This window comes from Cinclus cinclus, chromosome 1 (assembly GCF_963662255.1).
Source record: "Cinclus cinclus chromosome 1, bCinCin1.1, whole genome shotgun sequence".
NCBI lineage: Eukaryota > Metazoa > Chordata > Aves > Passeriformes > Cinclidae > Cinclus > Cinclus cinclus.
Window position 1 is genome coordinate 105,897,265 of NC_085046.1, and position 15,725 is coordinate 105,912,989.

The 15,725-nt window shown below is 42.5% G+C and overlaps 1 protein-coding gene across 3 annotated transcripts in view; it reads right to left on the bottom strand.

The window, feature by feature from the left end:
- OSBPL1A (oxysterol binding protein like 1A) overlaps positions 1–15,625 on the bottom strand; it is an 81,232-nt gene extending 65,607 nt beyond the window's left edge. The window contains exons 1-4 of one of the 3 annotated variants that reach the window (XM_062488577.1): positions 11,323–15,625; positions 10,157–10,331; positions 4,882–5,004; positions 32–117 (exon numbers count right to left, since the gene is read on the bottom strand). In XM_062488577.1, coding sequence (XP_062344561.1) covers positions 32–117; positions 4,882–5,002 — 207 coding nt within the window. In that variant the 5' untranslated portion in view covers positions 5,003–5,004; positions 10,157–10,331; positions 11,323–15,625. Of the gene's footprint in view, positions 1–31; positions 118–4,881; positions 5,005–10,156; positions 10,332–10,433; positions 10,670–11,322 lie in introns of those variants that run through there. The other 2 variants (XM_062488568.1, XM_062488586.1) reach the window with 2 other exon arrangements.
- Between the last annotated feature and the right edge of the window lie 100 nt (positions 15,626–15,725).

Below are 15,725 nucleotides of genomic sequence, written 5' to 3' on the forward strand. Positions count from 1 at the left end.
GCCTTACACAGAGAGGAACGTAGATATATACCTTCAGCAAATCCTCTACTACAACAGCATGTCCAAAGTAGCAAGCAAGGTGAAGAGGCGTCCAACCCATATTAGACTTACTTCTGCCTAAAAGACAAAACAGGTAAATTAAGTTCTGATCACACAGTACAAAAGAGATATTGTTGTGTGCTTGGAGGTTGCCACGGATGACCATTCTTAACAGTAGCAGAGGAACAGAGGTTGGAAGGATCAATACTAGTGATATTATTTAAATTACTAAATTGGGAGGCAGTTTGAGAAAGGTGGATTCAAAACTACCAAAAAAAAAAAAAAACCCAACAACAAAACAACAAAAAACCAAACCCAAAACAAAACACCAAAACAAACCAACAATCCCAACAAAATTAACCACAAAAAACCGAAACAAAAACACCCCACAACCTTCTGAAAGGGAAAAGTCATGTTGCCTGAGAATAAAACTTTTCTTTGCATGTCACACTTTCCAATACTAGCAAGAAGCTTCAGTTAGTTTCATTCTTCATTCACGATGAAAATGGCACATGCGAGCACATTTTTCCCTTGTTTATCAAAAAACTCTTTGATATACACAATCTCATTTTCTTCACACAAATTAGAGGTAAGACAACCCATCTTCCAAACAAAGGATTCAAAGTAAAATAGGTGGAATGACCTGATGTTGAGGCTTTCTGTCATCAGTTTTTTTTGTTGCCTTGTGCTTTACTGAGTTTTACTAAAGACAGCCTCACTAAGTAATATGCTTTGAAATCTTTATGCACAGTAGAACTCATGTATCAGCTACAGCTCTAAGTTGCAGAACAATAAAGCACAGACAAGAAGCAGGCACATGACCATGCAAATGAAAATATGATTTATGCTTTAAAGAACATTTAAAATATGACCTGGAAGACTGGCTTTATGAAATTCAACAACTCTCCTACAATCATTTCTTTAAAAGCAAGATATTAAAGCATTTAAGATCACTAAAGTTAGCAACTCACTTTACTTTCCAACTGCAACACTCAACTGTATTAAGCAAAGGCAACCTGTGCTTTGTTTTTACTAAGCAACACACCCACAGCATTACATTGTCACCTAAAAACTATAATTTTTTACTTGGAAGAAAAATGAAAATAAGACAGTAGAAATTGTTTTGAAATCACTGCCACCATTAAGTTTTCCCCTGTCATATAAGCTCAAGTACTGAGGCACGGAACATGTACAATATAAGTTTGCCCTGAGGAAACAAGCCACAAGCACAAGGAAAAGAAACAGTTCATCTTGAAAGTTCATATTTTCAGCTGTCATATTAAAAATCAATATTAGAATGTGGTTCAGAGCTGAAATATTTTCCCATTTCTTATAACTGCTTCCAGCTAACATTCCTGCCCTTTATTGACAATTTATTTTGTAATTTGATTCCCTTTCTTCTTAACTCCTGTTGTTCCCAACCCCAGATTTAGATCTTTCGCTCATTACAGTCTGGCCTACAGCAGAGCTCCTACTTATTTCATTAATGGGTCAAAGTATCACAGAATATGAACACTGTGGATCACTAGCTCTGGGGCTATTTATGCTGGATAACATAGTAAAAGGACTACACTCATCCTTCAGACCAGTAGGGAATAAGGTTCATTCAAAGAATACAAGGGATCTGAGCTGCACTGAATTCATACAATTAGCCCAGAACAGTCATTAGTTAACAGCACTGACAAGACAGGGTTTCTGCCAAGGAATTCAGTAATTTAAAAAAATAAGCAGGAACCTGTCCAGATTTGTAGTCCTTACTGTATAAAGTAAGACCAGGCCCTCGCTCTGATCCACTTTGAATGTTTGCATTGCTGATGTTAGCTGACCATTTATTTCTCAAGCTTTTGAGGTATTACTTCTCTTCAAAGTGACCATCAGTGTCTGTACTTTGTTATTATTACTTTAAACCATGACACCATTACACCAGGGAGAACACAAGGATAGGAAATAAGAAATAATGTAATTCCAACAGAAAACAATTCCTCTCCTTCTTACACACAGCTCTTTGCTTTAATGCCAGTTAATTCCAAGTCTCAAGTGTTACCATTTATTTAGAAAATGGAGACAAGGTAGGCCGTCATTTTCCAGCTGTGGGCTGCTAGGCCACTGTGCAGTCATTCAAAGGTGTATTTTGCTGTAACACAATTGACCATTAACCTTACCTTAGAGTTTTTACTTTGCAAATTCCTAAATGTGCTATTTTCTTGTATTTAAAAAGAATGAGCCAACAAGAGATGGCCTTAGAAAATAATATTATTTTGGATGAAACCTGGGTTTGGTACTATTTCAATGTAGATTCTTTCTTTCCAAACCAATGAACTGAGGAACCCAAAAAGAGAAGTTCAGATCCTTTGGCTGGATTTCCCTCAAGCAAATCCTGCTTATCTGTGAGCTGGGTAGAATACAGTCACAACACAGCAAGTACAGGAAGCCTGAATTTATTTTCTCTTCCTTCATTTTGGTTGAAATTGTGATGCTTAGGTTACTGTTGTCAGACTTGACACTTAAGAATATACAGCACACACAGCCTCAGATGTATCTTCCCTCTGAAAAGACAAGGAGAAGGTGTCAAGGATAAGCTTTGACACCCAGACACATCACCTTGCCAGACTTATGGCTACCAAGGCACATTCTGCAGGAAGGTTACACCACCTCCAGTACAGCCTCCCGCCTCCTCCAGAAGCACTTTATTGCAAGCCAAGTGGCATGGCTGTATGGAATGCAAATCCTGAAGGAACTGCTACAGCACTGAAGATATTCCCCATACCCAGACTTTTTAGGGACATCTATTATCCAAGGAAACGACAGAAGTACAAGAGGCTGTCTTGTCTGCAGGAAGAGAAGGATGATTAAGGGTTGCAAAAAGACAGTCTACAGTGTGTAGATTAACTTAAGTTAATCATCAGGTTTTTATGCAATTACTATCTGGTGGTACCCAACAGATCAGAACTTGTAACAAGACAATGGTTTGGCTAGCAAGAAGGCAGAATGCCAGGGCCAGTTATACAGCAGAGGCTGTATAACCTGAGCTTGTCTTAGACTTGTTTCCAATGGAACACTCTATGGGAGCAAAGTGAAACCAGTCAGTCTCTGAAAAGTGACAGCAAAAGAATAGCAGATTTAACTCTGAAGTTTCACATGACTATAGTAGCTCCCCCGAATAACACTAATTACACTTCTGTGTCCTCTGACATTTAGAAGAATTGAAACTTCAAAAGCAGAGATTTCACAGGGAATAAAATCCATATTTGGAACTAGTTTAGGTTAAATATAACATCACAGGCACATGCCCTCTTAGCTTCCTTGACCTCCCATTAGCAAGCAAATATTAACTAGCTGGATGTACTGCTAGAAAAACAGCTAAACACCATCTTTCATTTCATTACCTGAGTCTCTTCTAAGCAGACTTTCTGACCAGAGACCCATTAGCTTGATGTAATAGATGGCAGATGATGCCATTTCATTATACTTTCTTGACTTCAGATCATGCGTAAGAACACTTCAGAGACACTCTACAATATCTTCTAAGCACAGGATACTTTAGGAATGTATTTATGGGCACTGTTGCATGAATCTTAAGGTACTTTTATTCCAATTGTTTAGGCACTACACATCTTCAATATTTACCAAGGATATACTTCTGAGGGAGGAGTACTTCAGCTTCATCAAGGCATGTCTGGTTCCCCTTTAAATTATGAACTAGCTCCCCAAAGACGAAGTAGCAAAGCCTCGGGTTTCACAACTTCTTTTTCTGAGCTGAGTATGTTAACCATTGAGAAAACACAAATACAGCTGAGTAGTCAAACAAAACGATAAGTAAGCTGATGATTAAGAATGAGACTCAGGAAAGGGGTAGAATTTGTTCAGGTAACAGGAATCCCTGCCCTCTAGGGCAAGGTACTCCCTTCTGTTCTGGTTGAGAGGAAGCAGAGTTGATCTCACTCCTCTCCCTCTGTAGCACTTTCTCTTCAGTGCTGCTAAATAGTTAAATGCTGAACAATGGAATACCAGCCTGAATAGAAAGAGTGGGATTCACATCCACATCTTGGAAGCAACCAGGAACACACTCATGTAAATAAAGAGAAATATAAAGACACTAAAATAACAAAGAAGTAAGGTAGTCTGCAACTGCTAGCAAGCTTGCAAATCTAGACCCAGTTTGAAGTTTTATGCACAGCAAGCAAGTTGCTGAGCCACACCTGTGTTAGCTGCACATGAGAAAAACTTCAGTGATGGCCAAAGACCCAGACAAAGACAAGGAGCACTCTTAGTTTCTTTTCCCAAGTAACCTAGTATTCTGCTAGGAGTAAGAAGTATACCTTAGTCCCAAACCTTTTTGCTAGTGGCAAGAAATGTAATGCTTATACTGTATGATAACAAAATATGGGCCTAAAAATACCCCAAAAATAAAAACCCTTATACTGAGCAGAGCCCAAATGACTGACCTGATCTAATCTTCTCTGCAGCTCTGATGAAAGCTATTTACCTCCCTGAACAATCCCTGGGCACCACAATCAATTTTGTTCAGTATTCTAAAGCTTCAAAGTTGGCATAAGCACAAACGCAGGGAAAAAAAGAGGTACTGATTCTTTGTCTTGTTGACACTTCCTGTGTCTGTGAATTACACTTTTTCTGTACACTTAAACTGTCAATATTGTTTTATTATATCTCCCCTATGCAAACATGCCCTTAAGTCACAGTGCAAAAGCTGTTTAAGTGGGCTTTTTTTTTTCACTTTGCTGAGACTCCACAGAAAGCAAGATCATACTATCATTATCAGTTTCACTACATGAGACTTCAACAGCAAGAAAAAATTATAAACATTTGAAGAAGGCTACTAACCTTTACAGTTGATATCAAAGCTTTTTTCTCCTTTGTCCAAGGTATCTAACAGCTGTTTAACTTCCTCAACATTTCCATTTCTAGCATCATGGAGAAGCTGCTGCTCTGCTTCTGTAGTCATCTCTAACAAAAGATACAAAGAAGATTCAGTTCTACTGCTGTAAATTACGGCTTAAAATTATGACATTTTTCATTGTTATTTAATACTAACAGTGGTATGAGAAAGATAACTGTTGTCTCTGTGGAACATACTTAATGTGCAAGCTGTTGCAACAGTCCAGCACTCAGGCTACTAAGCAGCATTAAAATTCCTCATACAAAGCAGTTAAATAACCAAACACCCATGGTTTTTTGTTTCTCTGTTTTCTAGATTCTAAGGGTGGCTTGGGAGTTGAAACTCTATGCCTCAAACAAGACAAGCTTTGGTACAAGCATAACCAGTAAGCATTTACTTTTTCCTTCCAGGGATGTCACCCTTATCCCTCAAGGTTTCCAAAAGCAACAGGAATGAAAAAAAGAAAGTAGCTATGTACATCCACTAACCCAAGTATTACCTGAGAATTAACTGACAGTTATTTTGGCTGCCAACCCTGGGAAACAAAATCTCTTTGCATGGAGATGTGGGATACCCAGGTTGAGAGATGATAGTTCTAATCACTGATGGGTATCTGAGGCCCTGCAACCTCGACTTGGGGACTCAGACAACTTTGTAGATTTGATCTTATCTTTAAGAAACACAGTAGTACAATATAAGGAAGTTAACATACAACTGTAAAAGATCACTAATTAATTCTAATCCTATCATTGCTCTTGAACTGCAAAAGAAAAAAATGGTATTTACATATTTCAAATAAGGAAGAAAACAAAACTTTTTAACGTAACTATTTTACAGCTCTCTACTAGACAGGGAGTCTTACACCTTTGGGCAAGCAATACTGCTATTTACCAGGTCTGTTGAAGAATACAGTTACTAAGTGACGTCTTAATCTTTTCCCACACTGAAATCACAATCTGAAGTTGGTTTGCCTTTTTTTGTTTGTTTGTTTTTTTTAAATGCTATTACAACAGCTACCAACTGCATGAAGTTTAATAAGCACATGTGCTGGATTCTGCATCTGGGACAGGGCAACCCTGGATATGTGTATAGGCTGGGGAGCGAGATGCTGGAGAGTAGCAGTGCAGAAAGGGACCTGGGGGTGGGTCCTGGTCGATGGCAAGTTGAACACAAGTCAGAAGTGCCCTGGCAGCCAGGAGGGCCAGCCATGTCCTGGGGGCATTGCCAGCTGAGAAAGGGAAGGGATTGTCCTGCTCTATGGCCTCCCTGGAGTAGCCTCACCTTGAGTGCTGGGTGCAGCTTTGGGCACAATATAAAAAAGGCATTAAGATATTAGAGCATCCAAAGGAGAGCAATGAAGGTGCTGAAATATCTGCAAGGGAAGCTTTATGAAGGGAGGCTGAGGTAATTTGGTTTGTTCAGCCTGGAGGAGACTGACAGGAGACTTTACTTCAGATTTCCACATTCTTATGGGGGAAAGCAGAGGAGCAGGCACCAATCTCTTCACTCTTGTGACCATTGACAGGACTTGAGGAAAAAGCATGAAGTGGAGTCAGGGGAGATTTAGGTACCAAGAAAAAATTTTTCACACAGAGGGTGGTTGAGCTCTGGAACAGGCTCCCCAGAAACAGCATCTAACCTAACAGAGTTCCAGAAGTGTTTGAACAATGCTCTCAGGCACATGGTGTGACTCATGGGGCATCCCACACAGCACCAGGACCTGGACTTGATGATCCTGATGGGCTCTTCCAACTCAGCTTATTCTATAATTCAACTAGACCTAGATACAGCATTGCCCTATTTAAATACACTGCTTTTAAGTGGTGTCAAGAAATTATGTTAAAAACAGCTTCAAAAGACTGTGCTGCTATAGACAATTTATTGCTGTTGATACAATAGGAAAACAAGAGACTGTCCAAATTTAACGTCTCCAGTTTAGTATGTTCACCTGACACACTACATTTACCAGGTCCTGCAGTTAGTTTATGATTACTGGGCTCACACAGCTAGATTTCCTATACTAGCAGAGGTTTTGATTGGTCCCACAAACTGTCTGCACTCTGCTGTTCTGGACAGGCAGCTTGATTGCACCACACTCACAGCTTAAATAGATGCAGGGAACTCTTCAACTATGGTAAGATAAGAAGCCACTCAGCAAGAAGAGAGACAGTGAGAGCACTGGGTAAGGAACAAAAAGCCTGTACCAGTGGCAGATCCTGCAATATTCAAGACTAAGGCAGAAATTAGAACAGGACAGACTGCCAAAGAACTAATAATACAGCAAAGAGAAGCTTCCCCACCTTTTCCTCAATCAGCAAAGGTAGAGAGAGAATCTGTTTTCAAAGAATTTGACAAAGACTAAGCAAGCCCTTTCTAGCATATTCTAGAAGAACAGACTGGATCAATCACCTGCAATCTGCCACACACACAGGACACAAATGCTTTCTTCAGAAGCAGTTAGTCAGCACTCTTGTCTATGCATGTTTTTCAGTTCTACCAGAAAACAAAACAAAACCATACTAGTTCTAGCAGTCCTTTGAGCCCTGAAGCCGCTTTCTCCTTTAAGCAGGGGTCTATCCGCTTGTGGAGGCAACACAGCACAGTTTATTGTTATTGAGGCAGGTATAATTTTCCTCAGTGAATCAGTTCTAGCAGTGTCTAGAGAATGTCAAAAGTATGTATGTTAATGTATTATCAGCCTGTAATACTATCTCTGAAGCTGAGTGATACAGTTTCAGCAGGACACAGAATGCAGCACTGAGAATCACACAGATCAAAGATAACAGGACAGTTCGACTCATTTTGCTGGCTTGGCCATGACTGGGGGTGAAGAGGGAAAGGCAAAAAGCAAAGCTCATAGCTCATTTTCACCCTCCTCACACATAGTATTGCTTTAGCCATGTCTCAGATGAGAAACCCGTTCCTATCATTACCCTGCATCATTTGTCAACATCCCACATACTTAGCAGGTATGAATAGCAGTGCACTTTCAACCATTAAGAACCGGCTGTTTCCATTCAATATTGGTGAGAAGGAAGAAAAGTAAACAACTCTTGTATGCAACAAGGCCTGGTATGTACACGAGCAGAATGTTAAAACAGCTCAAGAAAGTTCAATCACTACATAAAATTACTTGCATAGTTTTTCTACCACCGAATAGTTGCAAGGTTAAAATCACTGATTTGTTTGTACTCTTACAGTATACATTAGCAATAGAATAACATGCATAATAACATGTTCCCAAAGACCTTGCTGCTCAGGCCAAGCCTCCAATCTCAAATACACTATTTAAGCCTGAAGCACGAAATGATGCAGAAGAATTACTGTCTGGCTACTAATCATAGAAGGATCACTCACGTGAAAGTGTTTCTACAACTGGGGCTGGAAAGTGAATCTGCATGCAGTTCCCCATCAGAAAAATGACAAAGAACACACAGTTTCAGCTAATGAGCTACATAACATGCCTAAATAAAGCTGGCAGCAAACAGACTGTTAACGGAGCCTTTTATACCCTCGTAAATACTGTTTTAAGTAACAGGATTTGCTCTATAACAGAGATAAGAGACTACCAACAGAAGTTTGAATGACAAGTTTAGAGTATGGAAACAAATCAATACACACCACTTAAGTGGTGTGCACTTGCAGCTCTACTAGGTACACCTATACTCCTGTGCAGACAGGAGTTTATTTAGTTTTATGACCCACCATGAAGAGCTCCAAAATCCCCACCCACCAGTTCTGAGGCACCAAACCAGGCCATCAGCACTGAGGGAGAAACGTAATAGTTTAGTTTGGAGTTATTAGCCTGATTACTAGCAGGCTCATCTATATGGAGTATGCTACCTCTATGCAAATGTACTAGCCAAAAGAGAAACACATCTTTCAGTCAGCCGTGCTGCCATCATTACCTTTTTCCATTAATTAGCTGATGTAGGTAAATTGCCTTTCCTGGCCCTATTTATGCCTTGTGCCCTTCAAAGGCTTGCATGGCAGTCTCCTCAGCCACTGGTACATCATGACACAACACCACAGAATATTATTTAGCATCTCCTCTGTAGCTGAGATGTAACTGCAAGGCACTTCTGTTGAACTCATTAGGACTACCACACCAGAACTTGACTGCTAATTGAATCTTAACCTTTTAGAAGGTATAAAAGATAGCATTGAGATGCTCTGCTTTTATCTTCCTCTATGAAACCTATGCCAGAGTGATCCTGTCACGCTACTATAGAGTCTGTCTTCACACAGGGGTTATTTCCAACATAGAGAACACAGGTTACTATTCTGCCTCCACACCTGCTTAAGGGAATTTTGCAGAATACAACACAAAAGGCCACCTAACTGCCTATACAAACTACCATCTTTACCCAACAGCTAGGATAAAGTCCAAGCCAAAAAAAAAAAAAAAAATCTGCTTTTCTCAAAATGATCTACAAAGACCCTAAGTGACACTCCAAGAGGCAACACTACTTCTAAGACCCACTCACTTGTGCTTTGATTTCTTCTCCTGCTGAATCCTCTAGCCATTCACACAGCCCAGAACAATGACAATATACACTAAGCAGAATATGAGTAGGTTTCACTCATATACAGCTCGAAGAGCAGGAAAAGCATTACTAGCAATATTAAGGCTCTGAGGCAGCAGCCACGGGTTGCATAGGAAGTTTTCATGAGGCTGGCAAAAAGCACAACCTTGTCTAGTATTTTAACAGCTCTTCCTCTAGCAATGAAAATTAGATTCCTGTAGGAAGGGCTAACACTCACTCAGGAAGATTTCTTACGTGTCCCAGCATGCACACATTACGAGGTGATGCCTGCAAAGAAGGAGGACAACATGCACCAAACCGCACTAACAGACATAACCTGTCCACAAACCCACACAACACACTGTACTGACAGGAGCTGCGCCAAGAAGAAAGAGTGCCTGTACTAGAAGCACGAGTGATGTTATCTAAAAGTAGTTGCTTCAGTCTTCGGGTAAAGGGTTGTAGAAGTTAGAAGCTGGTCATGCCTCCGTGACAGTCTTCCCGTGAAAGCAGCACCTCTCGAAAATCAAGACACTGTTTGTTTAGTAGCAATTAACACATCTATTCAGCACCACTCCCAAGGCAACACTACTTAAACTAATCCTCGTTCTTGGGCATCTCCTGGCCGCTTTCCGCACATATTTCTGTTACATCAAAGACTTTGTTTCAACCCAGGCGTTCCGAATAAGCTTACCCACAGCTGGTGCGAGATCTCACCCGGATCAGCAGGCAGGCACAGTCCCGAGCAGTCAGAACTTCAGCAGAGTTCCCGACGCCCGCCTGGAATCGAGCGGCTCGTCCCGGTCCCGGTAATTGAACGCTTTTCAAGGCGAGTCAGGCTCACGCGTCGCAGCAGCTGCGCTCCTTGCCTGCGGGGAAAGGTGCGCTCAGATCTGCGGACATCGGCCAGCGCCGCGCCTGTTCCAGGGAGGGGAACAGCGGGAAGAGGAGGAGGAGGAAGGGACACCCACGCACAGCAGCAAGCGAGGAGACCGCTTCCCAAGGTCCACAGAACACCCCGGCCCCCGCTTCCAAGGCCGCCTCTGCTTCGTGCCTGGAGCCGAGCCTGGCTCGGGGCCGTCCCCTCAGCCCGCACAACGGACTCCTGAGGGGGGGAACCAGCGACACCCCCACCCCCGAACACGCTCCCGGCGGCTGCGGGGCAGAGGCGGCCACTGCAGCAACAAAGCCAACGCCACTACGGGAGGGCGGCGCATCCCCCGCCGGCCCCACGTCCCCGCTGCGGGAGGAAACGCGCCCCGGGCGGGCTGGCCCACTGCCGGCCCGGCCCCGCGAGCCGCTGCCGCCGCCCCGCGCCGTGCTGCGCGCACCGGGCGCGGTTACATGTGACCGGCAGCGGCGCCCCGGCAGCTCCCCCCGCGGCGCAGGGCGGGCGGGGCGGGACGGGACAGGGCTCCGCCCGCCCGGCCATCTCACCGCCCCCGGCACCGAGACCGGCACCGGCACGGGGGCCGGCCCCGGGGTCCGGATCTGGCCGTAGCACCGCCCGAAAAGCCGGGAGGGGTGAAGCAAAGTCCCGCCGAGGGCGCTGCGCCCACCCTTTTAGAGAAAGGGACCCGCAGCGGGCGAAGACGGCGGGCGCTCTTCCCAGGGAGGGACGGTGACCCCCCTGCGACCCCGGGGCTGCCCCGCAGGTACCGCCCTGTGCCCGCTGCGGCTTGGTGTCACACTCGTTTCAGTCGTGTGCAGCGACAGGACGAGGAGCAGCGGCCATGAACTAAAACACACGAAGTTCCACTCAACCTGAGGAGGACCTTAACGTTGAGGGCGTCAGAGCACTGGAACAGGTGCCCAGGGAAAGTCACGGAGTCTCCTTCTCTGGAGGCATTCCAAACTCACCTGGACGCGTTCCTGAGTCACCTGCGCTGCGTGACTTGGCAAGGGAGTTGTACCGAGTGATCTCCAGAGGTCCTTTCCAGCCCCAACTATCCTGTGAGTGCCACTATCCCGGAGTGCCTGTCGCCGCCGCGGGTGCGTGGCCTTGGCTCCGCTCTGCCCGGGGAGCGCCCCCGGCAGGGGCGGGACGCGGCAGGGACGCGAACACTGACAGGCGGCAAACCGGCCTCCAAGAGCACCGTAACACTACGAGAATGGTGCATCGACAGAGGGGGATATTAAAAACATCGCAGTAGTGGCTTTCGCATTTATGCATTAGTTTTTGCGTGCTGGTATTGACCATAAATATTAGGATATAGTACAATGTATAATTCCATTTAGCTGTCCGTTAGTATAATCTATTCGTTTAAGTATGTACCTTATAGTTTATAGAAATAGTGGTGTGATGAATACATTGTATCTTAGGCCTTAGCAAAAGCAGTAAACGTTTAAAATGCTTCTATGTGACTGAAAGAATGGTGGGAAACAATTATGTTGATTTCCACATCTGCTGACTGACCTCTCCAAGAGATAACAGTGACAAATGCAGCACACCGGACAAGAATCGTAGAAGAATTTGTTAACCCCTTATCGGAGGATGTGGAACAACAGGATGAAGACACAAGAAGAAATAAAACATATTTCAGAGGATGTCATGCAGAAAAGTTAGAGTGTAAAGAAAACAAACCAAAGAGTTCTGAAACACCAAAAACTCACAAGAATGTCTGAACAATGTATGAAGTCCATGAATATGTATGTACCTCAGTAATGTAACAGTATAAAGATGCCACTCTCCGACTTTACCGGTGCTTTTTGGCCAAGTGCCAAGGGCACCCCAGCACTGGTTAATTTTTTTATCCCTTATTAAGCATAAAAAAAAAAAGTCCAAAATGCAAATCTCGTTTTTCACAGGAAAACGGGGTCCTTTTGGAAATTGCTTTGATAGCATATACAAGTGTGGTGCAGGTGAAAGAAAATTGTCAATACACACACTGCTTCTAAGAACAGCACAGCCAAAAGCAACCTAAAAAGAGAAAATTGTCCTGTGCTAGCAGGGACAAAAGTGAAGTACTCGCTTTTTTCAAGGCCCTTTGGTCTACTCCTCCTTTCCCTCTGTTTGCCCTGCCCTTATTTATTCTCCACTACGTCTTTCACCTGAAGAGCTGGCACCTTGTTTCTCTGCCTTTAGCACATGAGAGGGGTTTTGCATTTTGAAAACTCCCACAGTGCCTCTGAAATCCTACAAGATTTTATTAAGGAAGATTTGCAGTGTTGTGGGATGACCAAGTCTGTGTCACATGCAGAAGGAGCACTGAAAAGGCAGGGCAGGAGCCACAGGTGCCATGACAAACTATCACAAAAGATATTGAAACTTCTTTTCCAAAAGTGGGCAAGTTTAAGCCTGAGCAATTCTTGTGAAACTCTTCAGACATAAATAGTGAGGCAATCTTCATTTTTCTGTATTGTCTATAGCTAAATGTGGTTTTTATCTTTGAAGAATGACATAGCAAAAAGAAGAAAAGGAGCAGCTCCATGCCTGAAGATAACACAAATGTATCCTGTTTGAACTTCTGTTGCCTTTTGTTACTTTTAATTAGTTTATCGTAGGAGATCTGCTTCCAGGGACGCTAAAGTAATAATTATGTAACATCTGGAAGGCTTCAGGGAAGGATCACATTGGCTTTCTTAGGAGCAGGGCTTTAAGTTGCTGCCCTTACTTTCAAGGCAGTAGCTTTTCCTTTATTTCTTCCTCTTGCTTCTAACTTGGAGCCATTTTTCACAATGCCATAAATGCTTTAAGCAACATCACAATAAAACCTTTTCCTATTTTGTATTTATTTTGCATAGATTAATACAAAATTAAAACATGTATCTTTTCACCTCGTATTTCTTGCAAGTTTTATAACAAAACAGAGGTATTGTCACCCACCTACTCTATAACCCACTGCAATGCAACACAGAGCTTACAGTTCAGTTTTACCCTTCAGCCAGTCAGTGCAGGGTTTTTCTCTGAATCTGAGTAAGAAAGGCCTGAAAACAAATAACTTAATAAATTTAATGTTTTAAAAAGACAGAGTAAAGACCAAGAGAGATAGCAAGTAAATCAGAAGCCATGATGTCCACGTTCTTGCAGCACTGGATTGACCCTGGATGGACTTCTCCCTTGGCAGGCTGCACAGATCCCATTTCTGGAGAAAGGCTCCTCTTTGGTTGCAGTATTTTAGTTTCCATACATGAAAACAGCTATTTATAAAGGATGTTCACAAGAGAGGTATACTCCTTGTATACTTCTAGATAAGGGCAAGGCCACGCACGTGCTATAAATGCCTGCACTCTGTGCCAAGGAGCGAGTGAAGTTCATCCTGCTTCCAAAAAACAAAGGGTTTCATGCAACACAATCCAGGCGTGGAAGCAGCACAGCACAGTCCTGGGCCTGCTCCACTTAACTGTGAATCACTGACTCCTGGATGTACAGGGCTCTCTGGGCTGGGATCACCACACTTCTCTTGCTTCCATCATCTTCAAAGAGTGTCTATTTTTCACCCATGTTTTGCCTCCTTGCACATCCCAGAGTAATAATGACCCAGTGCATTTTGGACTTTGAAGTGTGGAAAAGAAAAAGAGAGTGTTGTTGATATTGAGGTTTTGTTCTATTTTCTTGGTTTTGTTCTGTTTTTGAGTTGTTGGTTTTTTTTCAGATAACCTGCTGAAATTAGTGATTCAGAAAGCATGAAACATGTCCTGTCTTAGGGCTGAACACACAGGCAAACAGCCTTGCACAGAACTCACTGAACTGTTTTGTCTGTGATTTTTACAGTACAGTATGTTTTATATCCTCTCTGTGATGGGGCAACTTTTATTACACTTTGTGTTCTTCCTCTTCAGACTAGAGCATACTGGTCAAATTTGAGATATATGACTGGCCAATACAGAGTGCATACAAAGAAATGAGAAGTGGAAATAATAAATGATATGTGATGAGTTGTATGTTTGTTTTCACACAGTAACATGTTAAATGACTGTGTTTGTTAGATCACCAGCAGTCCTAAAAAATTGTTCCTTAGCAGCTTTCTTGTAGCCCTGGTGCACTTCTTGAAGAAACTGCTTCTCAGCTCTGAAAAGCAGTGCAGAAAGCACAGGTCCTTGCCCTATTTCCATGCAGATTTTATTTACTAGGCTGGCAAAACAGAGGCACACGAGAATTAATTAATGTGCTGACACTCTCAGATGTGATTCTTGTGGATCTCTCTGGACTACCATGAGCAACTGCTAGTGAGTGATCAGAGCAAATGTTTGCGTTGTTCTGAACTGCCTGCAATAGGAATTATTGCAGATGCTAGTCTGTTGCTGAAGTTTCTTTCATACTTTGCAGGCAATAACCATATAATGTGGTGAATTTGTGGATGGTGTGAGTTGGATTGCCTCCTGAGCTGAGAAATGCTTTTTGCTGCTCAAAGCAGCACTGAAGCAAGCTCAGGTGGCTTCTTAAAGTATCCTGTAGCAAGGAAAAAAAATCCTATAATAGAGAAAAGTTCCTTTTAAAAGGTCTGTTTTTATCCAAATGCAGGTATGTCAGGAGACAATGTGAGAATTGATCCTCTTCTATACTACTGGTCCTCTTCTTTTAGGAGGCTCCTAAAACCTGATAGTAGTTACTTCATAGAAAAGCTTTTGGATTTCTGTAGCTCTACAGAAGGCAACTGTACCCTGCTATAACCAGCATGAAAACTGGGTTGTGGCTAAATGAGAAGAAATATTGCTAACCAAGATATTAAGTCACCCATACATATGCTTCTCCTTACTCTTACCAGACATGTAGTTTTAGACCAAAACTAGGCTTGTTTAATGCACTTTCTTGTTCTTGCGACTGAACCACTTTGGCTTGGTTTTAGTTCCAAAATGATAAATCAGCTGCATGTGAAGAGTTTATAGCTATGAACCTTATAGCTAATTTATGTCAGTTTAGACCACAATTTAGCGAAATGCATCACTGTGGAACTGAAATCAGCTGAACTACTTTGTCCTCAAATGGATAAATACTCGTTATTGGATGGCCCAATTAAGATTTCTACTACAGAATGAGATTTTCGATTGAATGTAGAGTGGAATTGGAGCATAAGAGAAAATTCTGTGGTTTTTGGTAATAACTATAGCAAAATGCTCTCCTTGAGCTATTCTTAAGGCACTACTGGAAGAGTCTCATTAGAAGAAAATCCTGCCCAAAACCAGAGTCCAGAACTGAGGGGGTTAATCATTAGGACATGACATGACATGACATGGCCCTTATTTTTTCTCAATATTCTTTTCTTTTTTTAATTGTAAAAGAGGAGTTGAAAATGCATCATGTTGTTTGAACTGTTGTATGC